The sequence below is a fragment of the Anabrus simplex genome, chromosome 1 (genome assembly GCF_040414725.1).
Source record: "Anabrus simplex isolate iqAnaSimp1 chromosome 1, ASM4041472v1, whole genome shotgun sequence".
Taxonomy (NCBI): domain Eukaryota; kingdom Metazoa; phylum Arthropoda; class Insecta; order Orthoptera; family Tettigoniidae; genus Anabrus; species Anabrus simplex.
In genome coordinates this window covers 1145216584-1145232030 of record NC_090265.1, presented here as the reverse complement: position 1 = coordinate 1145232030, position 15447 = coordinate 1145216584, and the positions used below count along the sequence as shown (strand labels likewise).

The 15447-nt window shown below is 38.3% G+C and overlaps 1 protein-coding gene across 1 annotated transcript in view; it reads right to left on the bottom strand.

The window, feature by feature from the left end:
* Positions 1–15447, bottom strand: part of G9a (histone-lysine N-methyltransferase G9a) — a 429274-nt gene that overhangs the window by 146149 nt on the left and 267678 nt on the right. Inside the window, exon 15 of the mRNA XM_067137709.2 lies at positions 14590–14668. Within this exon, the coding sequence (XP_066993810.2) occupies positions 14590–14668 (79 nt within the window). The remainder of the gene's footprint in view (positions 1–14589; positions 14669–15447) is intronic.

The following is a 15447-nucleotide window of genomic DNA, read 5'->3' as shown; positions in this document are numbered from 1 at the left end:
CTCCTGCTTTATGCTGTTCTCACTCTGTTAGTTGCACTCAAGCGGCAAGCTTGTTTCACATTGCGCAAGGTGAGCCCTCAATGTTTGTTATCTTTTTTTTTTGCCAGTCTCGTCCCCTCATTTCAATTCTTTCTTGCGTTAACTCAAACTTTCTTTTCTCCAGATTCATTTGGTTCCTATTGAATTGGGATTGCTCCTTTGTAACACAGCAGGATTTCAATCTACCACAAGATATGTCCAACAGTTTTGTCAACATTTAACCTCTGTTGTGGATTTATTGGACAAAATAATTCCCCTCTGCGCCAATGCTGAACTTCATATCTTCTAGAACTTAATAGAAACATTGGACATTGTTTAAAATCCGACATAAACCAATTTTTAAATGTGCAATCTTGGACTATTCGTCAACTAGAGATTATTTTATTCAATTTTGAGATAATTGATGTTTAATACTGTAATTTTACCAGACATATACCAAAAGATGTCACTGTTCAACATAACTTTGCTACATCTACAACAGTTCATATTTTCACCATTTTTTATGTATATCATTCTATTTCATCTCTCATCTCACCGCATAACTCTGTTTTAGGACTATGGTATACACTTATGTACCTTGGCTAGGCTGATGATGGTCCTTATAGGACCGAAACTAGTATCTTGTAATAGCACATTGTAATGTTTTTGTAAAAATTGCATGATTGTCAAGTATTGAGAAGGTGGATTAAAAATTTTGTATTTATTTTATGTGTAATCTTGACTCAATACGGAACCAACTACGAAGTTTATAACCTTGAATGCCGAGGAAGCTTCCGCGTTCCACAAATCCTCCTAACTGTACTCCATACTTATCTACTATCATTCTGTTTTGTATTGCTATTCAATTCAACAACTCTCTGCTCCTGCCATTCGGACTTAGTTGTATACAGTATTTCTCTATATTCTCTTCTCAGGTTACAAAATTCCATCCTATGGTTTTCTTTCCGGTGCTTTCTATACGCTTTCAATGCTTTCAGTACTTAATACTTTTTATGCCTGCATTCGTCATTGTACCAACCCTTTCCTATTATGTTCTTCCCCTCCTTTATCCTCATCTCCTCCCCTGCCATCTTTCTATTATTTTAACTGCTGCACTCGTTAGGTTAGTCGCGATCATTGAGTCTATTCCAGATTTCACTATCTGGCCTATCTCTTCCTCATAATAGTTCATAAACTCTTTCTTTAGCTCCTCTCTCCACCTGTATTTAGTAACTAACGTTTCTTTGAATTTTATCGTATTGCTTGTTAATGCCCTACCCTCTCTATCATTTCCTCTGACAATAATTGGTAGATGATGTGACTCATCCCATACCTTAACCTTCATGCTTCTAATCACAGGCAATACATTGCTAGAGCATAGCGCCAAATCTATGCTACTACCCCCTGTCTCCATTATGTATGTCAGGTTCCCTAATTCGTCGCCATGCCACCATCCATTCAGAATATAAAGTTCTATCGTACCACACAGCTCTAGCAACTTTTCTCCATTTTTATTACAGCCCTTATCCTGGCTCACTCTCTTTTGTACATAAACTTCTTCTGCCTCTTTATCGTACACCTGCTTCTGATCCGCAACCCTTGCAAAGAAGGCCCCCATTATTAGAAAACCTGCATCCTCAAAAATGTTTTGAATTCTATTAATTTCTAGTGCCAACTCATCAAAGAAATCCCTTTTTGCAAATGGAGAGGCTTCAGGAGGGTTGTAGACAAAACCAATACATAAATCTGGCTCACTCTCATTGTACATCTTTATTTTGACCCACATCATCTCCTCCATTTCTGATTCAATTTGATCTATTCTAGCTTGCAAATCCTCCCTTACCATAACCATTATCCCAACCGGATATCTGCCCCTGCTGGTTCGTTTTTCTTTTGCCTTATAGTAAACCGTGAACTCTTCTATTTCTACATTACTTTTCGGTGAAATCCAGGTTTCCACACATGCGAGGATATGCAAGCTTCATAACAACTCTTTAAAAGATTAATTCTGTAACTTACTTCTAAGACCTTCAATATTGATGCACCCTACTGTTATCTCTAGTTATTTCTTTCTCCCCTGCCCCTCACTCTGGCTGTTCTTCTTAGACCTCATAATCCTAGTAACACCCAGTTCGTCAGAGTTCTCATCTAGAGTATTAACACATTCCCTATCGAGGCCACCCTCATTTAAATTACCTTTTCTGTGCCAGAAGTCCTTCAGATTCACACGCCTGCGTTTCGGTGTTGCGTCTCTCACGGAGTCAGCACTCAGCTGTCTCTGAAGGTCACCAGGACTGCCCTCACTATTAGTTGTCTCCGCGTCTGCTTCTTCCTCTCTCTGTCCTTGTCACTTCAAGGTCGTCACTCGCTGCTCTGCATTCTGCTGGTCTCAGCTGCTTCGTACGTTCACCTTCCTCCTCGGCCAATTTACTCGCTGTGTTGTACATATTCTTTAACTGCTCCACCCCCCAAACTCTAGTCCACTTGCCATCACCTACCACTAATTTGTTGCCCCTTATGAAGGCCATTAATCCTGCACGCCTAACTTTTCCTAGGTGGAACTGTAGCATGTTCTGGTTCCTGAAGGCTTCTTTCTCCAGCTCCTGTTTGATCCATAATTTTTCACCTTTCAATTGGCTTGTATTATACAAAATCATTAGTAGGGTTGTAAAGAACCTCACTGGTGTTATTTTAACGTAATACATTTCATTGGGCCTGTTTGTGTTATTTTTATTTCCGTCCCGTCCCTCTCCACTGGTTATTGGCCTGCTCACTAAGTCCTCCCGTTTTACCAATAAGAGATCGTAAGGGTGACTCTTCCAAACAACAGCAGGACAAAACGTTTTGCCATGAATGTGACTTTGTCACGACATTTTGGAGCTGTGTCACTGTCAATGTTTATTCCTGAATAATCCTTTGTAATTCCTGTGACAAATTCTCACTTGTATGGCTTCCATCCAAAACGCAACATTCTAAGAGGGCAGATTTCTGCTCAAAATAATCAGTCAAGAAATGAGCACTAATGCCAAAAAAATTTCATTGTTTATGGAAGTCTTACAATCAGTCGTAATACACACCTTCTTAACAGCTTCCATCATATTTTTTATCTTATTCAAACACTGTTCACGTAACACAGGTATCAAAGTTTTTGAAATCGTCCGCCGATTTCGTGGTAGATATCCTGGATTAAGTGCTGTGACAAATGCCTTAAAACCCTGGTTTTCAACTATTTGAAAAGGCTGAAGGTCATATATTACCATTTGAGCAAGTAGTTCATCCAGTTCCTTTCTTTTCTCAGTATGTATGTTGCAACTGAACTTTGACATAAACGTGGCTGAACCTGACAGACTTCTTGTACTTCTGTCAAACTCTTGTGCTGATTGACGGAGTAGGTACTGTTGAAGCTGTGCCGGTTGATGGAGTAGGTACTGTTGAAACAGTGCTGGTTGATGGAGTGTGAGTGTGACAGTGGCTGAATAAAAATAATCAAAAATAGATTACCCATGCCATGGCATTATTGGTATATAATTAGCCTCATTTAATTTAATGTAGGATAATGAATATAATATAATTACCACATCCTGTTTTACAGTACTGGTACTAGACCTCTTGGCTTTCGTTGTTCTACACGGGTAAAATATAGCTGGATGTTTTCTTTGTATATGTTTTGTTAAATTAGTAACAGATTCGGTAAGACTGTTTCTGGCTGCTGATATCACACTAGGCATATTCATCGTCAATAGCCGTGAGAAAACTCCACACAGGACTATTACGTTGCCTCCTACTAAACATGTTTATACATTTATCTATCTATGTGTTACTATTATATTTATCTATTACAAAAAATTAATTAAAATTATGCGCTGTCGTTCGCTAATGACTGATCACAAACCCGCAGATTCTTTGTTCAACCAGTGGTTCAGCCTCTGACATTATTGACTACAATTCCAGTTTTAACAATTTTAAGAAGAGTTTAATATTTGAGGATTTTATTAATCCACACCCATTGCAACACATGTGGAAGATTAAAATAATTTACACAATATGCATGAACTATTGTATGTATTCTCTCTCCTTTAATGATATTAATATGTCAACTATTGTGGTAGTACACTGATATATAAGACCTTACAATCACAACTTTATTCCCATTGAAGTGAAGATAATAAGAAAATTATAAGAAATCTTGCTCGTTAAGATACTTTTATGGTGTAATTTTTAACCAAAACAACAATCCACTGTATAAAAGGTTCAAGTGTAACAACTATTTACTATTCTCAAAATACATGTAACATTAAAATTTAAGGGATAATCTCGCACATTGTGTAAATAATACAGGGCCCTGACCTAGTTTTCAAAAGATCAAATTGGCTGATGATGCTTACAAGGACAAGCGAAACATGTACCGTAACAACTAATGTAAAATAATTATATCCTGAATATATGGATTATCTAGTATTGAATAGGTGGAGGATAATAAATTTCCCTGTCATCTAATAAGTAAGTGGTAGGTTCCGAGCTGTCAGTGGAGAGATAGCGTGGAATGACATCAGTAGACAAATAAGTTTAAGTGGTGTCTTTAAAAGTGGGAAAGATCATAGTATGAAGATAAAGCAGGAATTCAAGACGACAAATTGGGGCAAATATTTGTTTTTAGGAAGGGGAGTTAGGGATTGGAATAATTTACCAAGGGAGATGTTCAATAAATTTCCAATTTCTTTGTTAAGAAAAGGCTGGGAAAACAACATATAGGGAATCTGCCACCTGAGCGACTGCCCTAAAAGCAGATCAGCATTGATTGATTGATTGATTGATTGATTGATTTATTGACTGATGTTCCTGAAACATGTATGAACTTTTAATTTTCAATTATAAAAAGTGTATTGACAAGGTGGAACCAACACAAACTATTTTAAATAGTATTTTAATAGCTTTAGATAAGTCAATACAGGATCAAATAAAATGTATATTATGGTTAAGTTTATCAACACTGGCTGCTGGGTGAAAAAGACTATTTATGATAAGGTGTCAGTTCATTACCTCTTTATAGATTTCTTCGAGGCATATGATTCAATCTATAGAGAAGTGCTGTGGATCGTCATGATAGAATCTGGTTTTCCCATAAAATTAATAAACATGTGCAAACTGTGTATGGATGGTAATGTTAGCTGTGTTTTGCTCAAGAGTAGAAAATCAAATTCCTTCCAGAATAAAACTGGATTCTGACAAGGGGATGCACTATCTCCTCTTCTATTGAACATTGCACTGGAGAAGATTATCAGGAAATTAGTTTTTGCACATGCTGGCATCATATTGGGGAGACAACATAAAGTTCTTGCGTATGCGGATTATACTGTTTTTATTGGCTGCAATGAATTACAGTAGAAATTAGGCAGTTACTTGTGGAACTAGAGGAAATGGCAGCAAATATTGGCTTAAGGGTGAATGATAAAAAGACAGATTACATGGTTGTACAGAGACCAAATCATGAGGTGGTTGACAGATTGCCTTTGAAGATGGGGAAATATATACTTAAAACAGTAGAGGAGTTTAAATTCCTTGGTGTATTAATCGATGAGCAAAACTGAAGGTAACAGGAACACCAGGCCAGAATTAAGAATGCAAATAAGTTTATTCTATGAGCCCTTTATTAAGCTCCAAGTTTCTAACAAGGAATGCAAAACTGATTATCTACAATACAATCATTCGACCAGTACTTCTGTATGGTTCCGAGACCAAGAAAGAGCAACAGCAGTTGCAAGTCTTTGAGAATAAAGTTTATTGAAAAATATTTGACTCATGGTTCGATCCTATCTCCCAAAGCTGGCAGAAAAGATCTAATTACGAGATTTTACACCCTCTCTCAACAACACACTATAATGGGTGTGATAGAATCCTACCAACTGCGCTGGGCTGGACACATACTGAGGATGCAGGATAACAGAGCACCAATAGATCTATACAGGGGATCACTTAATGGGAAAAGACCTTCAGGAAGACCCCGAAGCACCTAGAAGAAGGAGATCAACAAGGTATGCTAGACTCTCCAAATTGATAACTGGGCAGAGTGGGCTCAAGATCGAAAAGGATGGAAGAGGATTGTGAGATCGGCACAGGAACTTCACGTCCCTCAGAAGCCCATGGAGTGAGAGTGAGTGAGTGAGTGAGTGAGTGAGTGAGTGAGTGAGTGAGTGAGTGCTGGCAGATGGTAAATGCGAAGATCTTGGAGTGGAGAAGCCCCCTTCATTGGGTGCTGGTCCCCTATTGGAGGAAATGCCACTGAAAACCTAGTAGGCACTATCTGTTCTCCAGGTTAGAGACAGGCTCATTAAAACTCGCAGTTAGGTATACTGTGAGATGCACACAGGTGTAGAGAGACCACCGTAATGATAGCCGACATGAAGCATCAATGTGAATCAAAACAAAGAGCTAAGGATCACCTAAGAAGCAATTCACATCCCTTGAGTCTCCAAGAAGGTGCAAGCTAAGTGGACGGAGGTCAATGACCCACTGCCTGACCCAGGAGCTCCCTGGACAAGATTGTGAAAGATGAAGAATAAGCTCAGTATGTCCAGTTGACCTTGTATTCCCTTGCCTTAATGCCTCCCACACCACAATATCATCTGCAAACATCACCTTCAGCCCCTGTTCACATAACTTTTTCCTTTGCATCCTTCACTATTTCATCCATTACCATTATGAAAAATGGCACTGGCACAACTTCCTGTCCTAGTACAACAATAGGGAGCGTGCACGGTACTAGTAACAGAGCGCTCTGGCGGAGTTCCAAGAATAAATACGGTGAGAGTGCGTTCCGCTGAAGTGAAGACTCGCGTCATAGTTACAGCAAAAAATATCGTTGCATCTTGTCGTCAATATATGAAGTAGTGCTATGGAAGTTGTAGTACAGTATGAGTTTGGGTACATAAACTTCCAAAATAGTCGCAAGTCAACAGTGAATAAAGCGCAGAAAGTAGTTGACAGTGGCCATGTATTACAAGTTGAAGAAAGACGAACTGTTTCCAGTTGTACACTTAGTGGCTTCGTCATAAGACATACGAGTGTTAGCAAACGCCCGTACAAGGATGCAATTCAGGTAATTACGTTAGCTCATTGTTAAACATACAGTATTAAATTTTACATTTTAATTTTATGTGATTCAGCGAAGTCTTTAAATACTTCGAATTTCTATTACAGCTTGACAATCAATGAAACTGTGTTGAATCAAACTGTGACTATGTGGCTGGTGACGGAGGGTGCTGTAAACACGTATGTGCCATTATACAGTACTGCATTTTCTGATTCAGGAGTTAGTAAGACAAATTTGCCGCAAGAATGGGGGAAACCGAATTTGAAAACAGGTAGTATGTAATATTATCGCTGTTAATTATGTACAGTGAAACCTCGATTCTCCGTTTTTCAAAGGACCATGAAAATAAAACGTACAACACGGGAAATCGGAAAATCCGGGAATGAATGAAAACCATCAACAATTTGGCTAGACATCACAAAAATGAAATATGTATAACTATAATCTTACAAAAACTCCTAAACCAAACCAAACTACAGCCCAAGTGGGACTTTGCCTGCCAAGCGACCGCTGCTCAGCCCGAAGGCCTGCAGATTACGAGGTGCGCATGGTCAGTGCGACGAATACTCTCGGCCGATATTCCTGGCTCTGTAGATCGGGGTCGCCATCTCACCATTAGATAGCTCCACAATTAAAGGTAATCACGTAGGCTGAGTGGACCTGGAACCAGACTTACATCCAGGTAACATTGTCTGACCTGGTCGCAATCGAACCCGGGCCCTCTGGATGAGAGAGGGGCATGTTAGACCGCGAAACCGCATTTATTACCGGTACGCGAGTTCAAAATCTCGATACTTTATATTCAATTTTACAGGGGAATCTTCGTCAGTTTTCCGTGTAAACTTCTTTCAGTTCAGCAACTTTGATTAGGCTAGCCAAACTCTTCGAAAAACCTAATAACGCCAAGCCAAACGACAATCGACCACAAGTAGTTTTTAATTCTCTCATCTAATAAAATAAAGCACATTAGATACAAAAGCGCCCAAAATGATGGCGAAATCCGTTCATTTCTTAATCTTTCATTGTAATTTGGTCTCTGGTATACTGTTCGTAGTCAGTTTCTGGAAATCTTGTACCGCGCAAATTAGGCCTACATCGACTTTTAAAGGTTATGTTGAACTCAAAAACATGGTTTCAAATGCAAGTATCGATTCTTAAAAGTTCTCGAATGCATTATATTCAATTCTGCGCGTCACAAATCCAATCAAATTGGAAAGATAAAAGAAATATCAAAACTTCAGAAATTACGGTTATTTGTGACCTTGAGGTCATCTGGAAAGCGCGCTCGCTGCACATTCAGTACGAGTTTGAAATAATACTGTGCCATTTCACTGTTACGTAAAGTTCCGTCCGTAAGAAGAACAAAGATGGAGTCCAAATCTCTGAGAATAGTTAACGTCAAAATGTCTGACGATACCGCGAGCGAAAGCAACAGTATTCATCTCAGGCACTTGTGGAAAGAATTTACATACAGAAGGCAGTGGAAAAGAAGGAATGTGAAGATTGTTACTAACAATTATTGAAAAAAAAAAAAAATAGGAAAACAAAATTGGAAGAGCTACTGTTAATCAGAGTCGAGTACGGAAAGCGACAGGGTCAGTATTAAAGGAAGGTATCAACAAGAAATCGTTCCAGCAGAAACAAGGAGCAGATTTATTGGTAGCCGCATCGCAGATCAAACAGAAGATTTTTTAAATTTCGTTCCGCGAACTTTAGATACGTGGAAACTCAAGCATCAACCACGACAAGCTTACGTCTCTGCAGTCTTTGCTGACGTGTTACTTGATATCATCCAAGTTAAAGAACTGAAGAAGTGGGATTCCTATATTAACTTTTGGAAGAGATAAATAAGCAAAATCTGTTCGTTTTGAGTCGTAGAATCACATTACCCCAAGATTATTATTTGTCGAGTATATCAACTCTTTCAAGGAGAACAATCTTTCGCATTAAGCAGATTATATCACAGCTATTCCATGATGACGACGCTAATTGATTCTGTCTGTTATTCTAGTCCAACTAGTCCAGAAATGAGCAAGATGTTCTAAGAAGATGATAGGCCAGACTGCCCAAATGGGTGCTGTCAGATGACGTTGCCTGCCGAGAGATGACTAAGCCCAGAGGAGAATTATGCGAGCATTCCCCGTTCGCATAGGGAAATAAAAGGAGGCGTGTCCCTATGTCCTGTCAGCCGGACATAAGCCGACGACTGGAGCTGCTGAATTCAGATAAGTCTTGTTTTTAAATTAATGTATTGATGCTTAATATTCATATTTGAATTTAATACAATTTGCTAAGTTATTCCATGTGAAATAATGAAACGACGAAAGTTGTACATGATGAATTAGATCAAAGGTGGTTAGGTAATCTTCGTATTCTGAATGACAAGTCCATAGATAGGTGGTCAATCAGTGATGAAAGCCTACGTTCGAAAAGTGATCCAGGTAATGTGAAATGCCGAGTTCGTTAAGGTGACAGTAAATTGTGTACTATGTCAAAGATAGATTTAGGTACGTGTGTACGTTGGTTATGACCAAAGAATGTCAAGTTACGGACCAGCAGTAGGATATGCTTGCCAAATAGATAGGGGTGTTTACAATAATTTAAGGTTATGATGGAATTAAGGTCATAATGTCATGAGATATGTCCATAAGCCGTGATTGAAATAATAAATGCTACAATTGAGAAAGAATGGATACATATTTGATAAATGAGACGTGTTATATGTTAGGAGTGAAATAATGATTATTTTAAGAGAGGTTGATATGAGATTGATAATTTAGAATGATGGTAGTTATTGATTCTTCGCGAATATGAGCATGTTGATGTAGTAGTGGACTTAATGTTTTCAAATTGAGTTTTTACTAAGTGGTAATGAATATGCCGTATTTCTATTTACTAGTTCTCTTACGAGCAAGCATGAATAAGTTGATATATGATCGAAGTGACACCTGTTGACTAGCGAGCATACTTGAAAGTACCAACAATGAGGCCTCAATTAGGAGGATGAAATCGAGCATATTCACAATGTCACAGCTGTTTTTCTAATTCTGATCTATTCTCAGGCGAAAGGAAATGTAGTATACTTCTTAGGTAACATCCTATCACTGATGGCTGACTGTAGGTGTATGAATTGTTATCTTATGGTCGAGTCTTCGCACAATGTAGACCACACTGGCTAGTATAGTTTAGATGAAACTAGTAGAGTAGTCGTTAGAGAATATATGAAATCGCACGTGTACTCAGTCAGAGTAATGAGAAGATTCAGATTAAGAATAGTATGTTAAAACTTTCTGGTACTTGTTGAACCATTTATTAAAAATTACATTAATTTAGAAGAAGACTTATCAATATTCACGCAGTAAAGGAAGAAGCATGAATATTCAGAATTGTAAACCAGTTGTTTGTGAAAATGTTAAGGAACTATCCTCCCAAGTCAATTTTTATGGGTATCTATCACTAGGGAGTGTGAAAGATAGGAATGACCATATGTCAGCAAACTACTATTAGCTCGGAGTAAGAGCAAGTAATTAATTCGAAGGCTTTAAAAGGTAGTAGAGGAGAATTTGATTCCAATTCATGAGATGTAGTTCTAGGCCTAAAATGTGTCCTGAATATTTCTAAACCACCCTCAGTCTACAGTTTAGCTTATAATGTATCATATTGTAAATATTTCTCTTTGCTAGGGTGCACCCAAAGATATTTTAACTTAGTTACTCCAATCTAATAATTTCAACTTAATATTTGATCTAGTCATTTCTTTTTAATATAATATGGTGAATTTGACATTTTATGACTTATATTTTTTTTATTTTGACAGTCACGAGCAAAGGTTTAATACCGTTTAGTTAAACAATCTGTTATACGTACTTTAACCCCTCAGCGCCGACCTCTATACGTGGTATAGACCCCCTTTTCTTCCGTAGCCGCCGACCTCTATCTTGGTAGCATAAGGAATTCTAATAAGTAACGAATAAGAGCTGTACTTAGGTGTAATTTAGTATTTCTTTGACTCAGTATGACATGCTTTTCTCATATTCGGAACTCATAGCCCAAATGATGGATTATGTTAGCCAGGATGATCGAAGTTAAGCTAGCCTGGATCTTATGCATCCTCTCATGGAGACGGGGACGGCACAATACCAACCATTTAAAATGTAACGTGCGCAAATAAAACGACTGCGGTTTTTGGTATTTTAACACGAAAACATAAAATTCCCAGTTTTACATTAGGGCCTAAACAGTAATAAGCAATCCCAAGACCTCCCATGGCTTTCTTTTTTTTAAATGTAAGGTGCAACATCTGTTTTGGTCTCGCTAACATAATCATGTACGATAATATCAAAAATACTGAATTTGTGTTAAGAAGGAACAGTTTCGATTCCTGCCTGAAAGCCCAGTTACTCTGAAGTGCCCTGAGCAAAGTGCCAAAAACCTCTTCGGCAGTACGATCCAAAAAATGTAAAAATATAAACATCTAACCCTGGACATAATATGGACGTTTTATAAGTCCGAACATTTGACGAAACTCGTTCCGTCTTCAAGCAGAGCTGTCGAAATGCACCATGTCTCCTTGCAATTGTTGTGGCCACTCTCTGCTTTATGATTTTCCGAGATTCTCTAAACAATACCACCCGAATGCGATGCTAAGATGGTCCCTTATGCAAGTTCACCGCCGATCGGTTTTCCAGTACCGGTACAGTACTTGCTTTAATTATCGCAGTGACGGGGCGTTAACGCCAAGATCCATAAATATGCCATAGCCGTCCTTTCGTGAGATACAGTTTATTAAAAAACGACTGATCGAGGATTTAGCGTTGATGGGACTGGGATTTCTGGACGGTTGATCCGGGAAATCGTTTCTTCGAGGAACGGATAATGCGGGACATTTACAACGTGATTTAATTATGATGCTCGCGGGACCACGTAATTTGAACGCACATTCCGGGAAAACGTATTTTCCGGGAACGGATAATCGAGGTTCCACTGTAATAAATTTAAGTGCTCACTATATGATTAATACAGTGTAGATTTTATATCTTCTAGTGTCCGTAAAATATGCGAAAGGGAAGAAGGCTGAAAATCTATTTCCCAAGAAGAGAACTGACAAGGATGCTGTTATTACCATCCATGAACTAGGAAAAACAGATCTAGATAATTCGCCTTGGACTGAAATGATTAGAGCGGAGCTGAAAACAGAGTCTGATTCGGTAGCTAAACGTTTGAGTGAAGAGTTGTGCAACAATAGCGTCAGTATTAGCATAAGAACAAATTTGCTAGGCCAAAAAATACAATTAGAAGTGCGTTTCTTGACTACTACGTTAGTAAAAAATATTTGCGCAGCAGTAGTCCTATGTACACCAATATGACTGCCAAGGCAGGAAAGGTTATACCTAATTTCATTTTCATTATAAAGAGTAAACAAACATCGTTGTTACTTATATTTATAGACACTTTAGAAACAAAGAAAAAAGTAAAAAAAATGAATGTTTTAAATTAAACACTTGTTAAATCCTTCAACTGTGTCACACTTTCCATGCTCTGGTATCCATGAAATCCTCTGCATATGTCCAGGGGGGGGTGTTGGGACCAAAACTTTTATCACCTTCTCCGAAATACTTAAAGGTAGGCCTACTGTGCTTGAGTTGCAGTGTGTGCCTACATCATTCCCACTAAAACCCAATTGAATTCGAAAGTCGTTGCTTCAATCTGAAATGCTGCTTGCACCGACTTATGTAGTTTTTCACAATAAATACACGAGTTTCCTGATTAGAAGACGTATGTATATTTCAGCATTTCATTTGTTTGCTCGCTCTTTCAAACAGGGATACATCACATTCTCTTTCCGGTTTCTTCTTATAGCTCTCATGAAACACAGATGGTATATATGATGGATGATTTTCAATATTACTTGGCTTTCCTCCAACAAAATCTTCACTGCAAATGACGGAGCATTTGGTGGGTTCCCATGGAGTTCCATCTGCACTGAAATGCAGGAAAACACTGAATGTAAACAAGAATGTAAACATATGAATCTGCTGCAAGTGAAATGTACTATTTCAAAGTGTACTTAAACAAACGTGTACTTGACTTGGCATACCTGGTATGTTTGAAATATGTGATTTATGTCACTAATGAAATAACGTATTGTACTTACTTTATTCTTCCCACAGCTGACATCCCCGTCCTGCGTCTGTTCGATTCCCATGGACGACCAGGAAATGTGTGAAATGTAATTCCTTTTCCATGTGAGTTTCTTTGTGTGTTGTGGCAGTTCACTCCACAACAGTTTCTATTTTATTTATGTACTCGCTTCGGCGGTACATATAATGTGTGAAATGTAATTCCTTTTCCATGTGTGTTTCTTTGTGTATTGTGGCAGTTCACTGCACAACAGTTTCTACTTTATTTAGGCATTTTGATACACTACTACTACCACCACAATTTCACACCCACAGTTACACAGCCTGGCCTGACCGTTCAAGACAAGATCACCTATACATTACCGATTTCTTCCGCTAGAGGCGCTAAGAGCGGCCGTGCACGCTCCCTATTGCTGTGCACAGCCTGCACGCATTCAATCATTTGTTTTCCGAATTCTTTCAGTTTCATGACTTTCTACTGAGAACACCAATCGTGGCTTTCCTAAGTTGAGGAATGTCATCACCACTTCTCTTCCTCATTACTGCTGCTTTCCCATCATATCTCATACCGAAGATGGGGTAGTATTTCCCATAAGACATATATCCACTCCTTCTCCTTCTTTTTCTACCGCTTTTCCCACACCCAAGGGGTTGCAGGTGCGAACTGTGTCGCATATGTGGATTTGGCCCTGTTTTACGGCTGGATGCCCTTCCAGACACCAACCCTATATGGAGGGATGTAATCACTATTGCACGTTTCTGTGGTGGTTGGTAGTGTAGTTTGCTGTATGAATTTAAGAGTAAAGTGTTGGGAAAAACACAAACATCTAGTCCCTGGGCCAGAAGAATTAATCCGAGGCAATTAAAATCCCTGATCTGGCCAGGAATCGAACCCGGGACCCTCTGAACTGAAGGCCTCAACGCTGACCACTCAGCCAATGAGTCAGACACAATACATTTATCCACTATCTTCTCATTATTCTTCACTTCTTTACTTCATCAAGCAGGGAGAAAAGCAATTTTAAAAAACTGGTCTACCCCCTGACTACATCTCTAGTGTTTATGGGTGAACACAATCCTTGGAGGATTAATACACAATAACATATATCTATTTCAAACATTTTAAATCTTTAAGGAAAAAAAAAAACATATTAACATTCTCTTACAGAACTAAGATGGAGGCAGGAAGGCTTTGGATGCAGGAGATTGTAAACAGATTTTTCAATGAATATCCCTAAAAGATCCTAATCACATACCTAATTATTCATGCCTCTATTTACCATTTTGCCTATTTCAGTTAACCCACTATTTATTTCAGTAAATAAATTACTGGTTTCTTACTCTGTTATCCAGATCAAATAGATAGGAATCATCTTCCCTGATGTCAGCCTCACTGTCCGAGATGATCTCACCAATATATCTAGAAAACAAATGCAAAAATGTTACAGTATGTGAAGGTCACCATAATTTAATGCGACTATAATGAATTTAGTGATCTATTAAGCATATCTACAAGTACATGCAATACTACAAATTATATAAATTACTAGCTGCAGTACCCATCGTTGACGGGACAATCACATCGAATGTGCAAATTTATCTAACTCCGCAGCTACTTTCCGCCAATATTCAGCCATGTTGTTTTCCACGGGACACAACAGTAATCCGATCTATTAACGGAGATGAGCAGCAGCAGAAGAGATAAATCACATCACAACAATGGTCAATGTAATGTTATTGTTGATCAGTTTTATGAGCTTTCAATATTGTAGGCCTTCACATTTAGTTTTCTTCTGACTCTGCGATATTAGAGCATCTAATGTAAAGGCAGTCCTCCCTTCTTTCATGACTCCCTCTTGTCTTACTCTTCAAGAGATCATTCCTTCACAGTTTTTTCTCATTTTTTATAATCGTCACATTTTCCCTTCAAGTTCATAATATGTTCAACCTATTCAATACATTACATTTGTCTGAATGCTTATGACTTACACATTACGATCAAATTTGGACATGTTTCGCCCTTAGTTCCGGCCATCATTAGCCTACACCTCACCCCCTAATTCATAAATTTATCGTGATAATGATTTTCTCTTACAGACTACCTTAATGCTTAAGTGTAAAAATAATATGGATTAAAAAATACATGAAATTTATTACATTTTTTCTTGTCGATACGGATCAATCACCATGCAGCTTAAG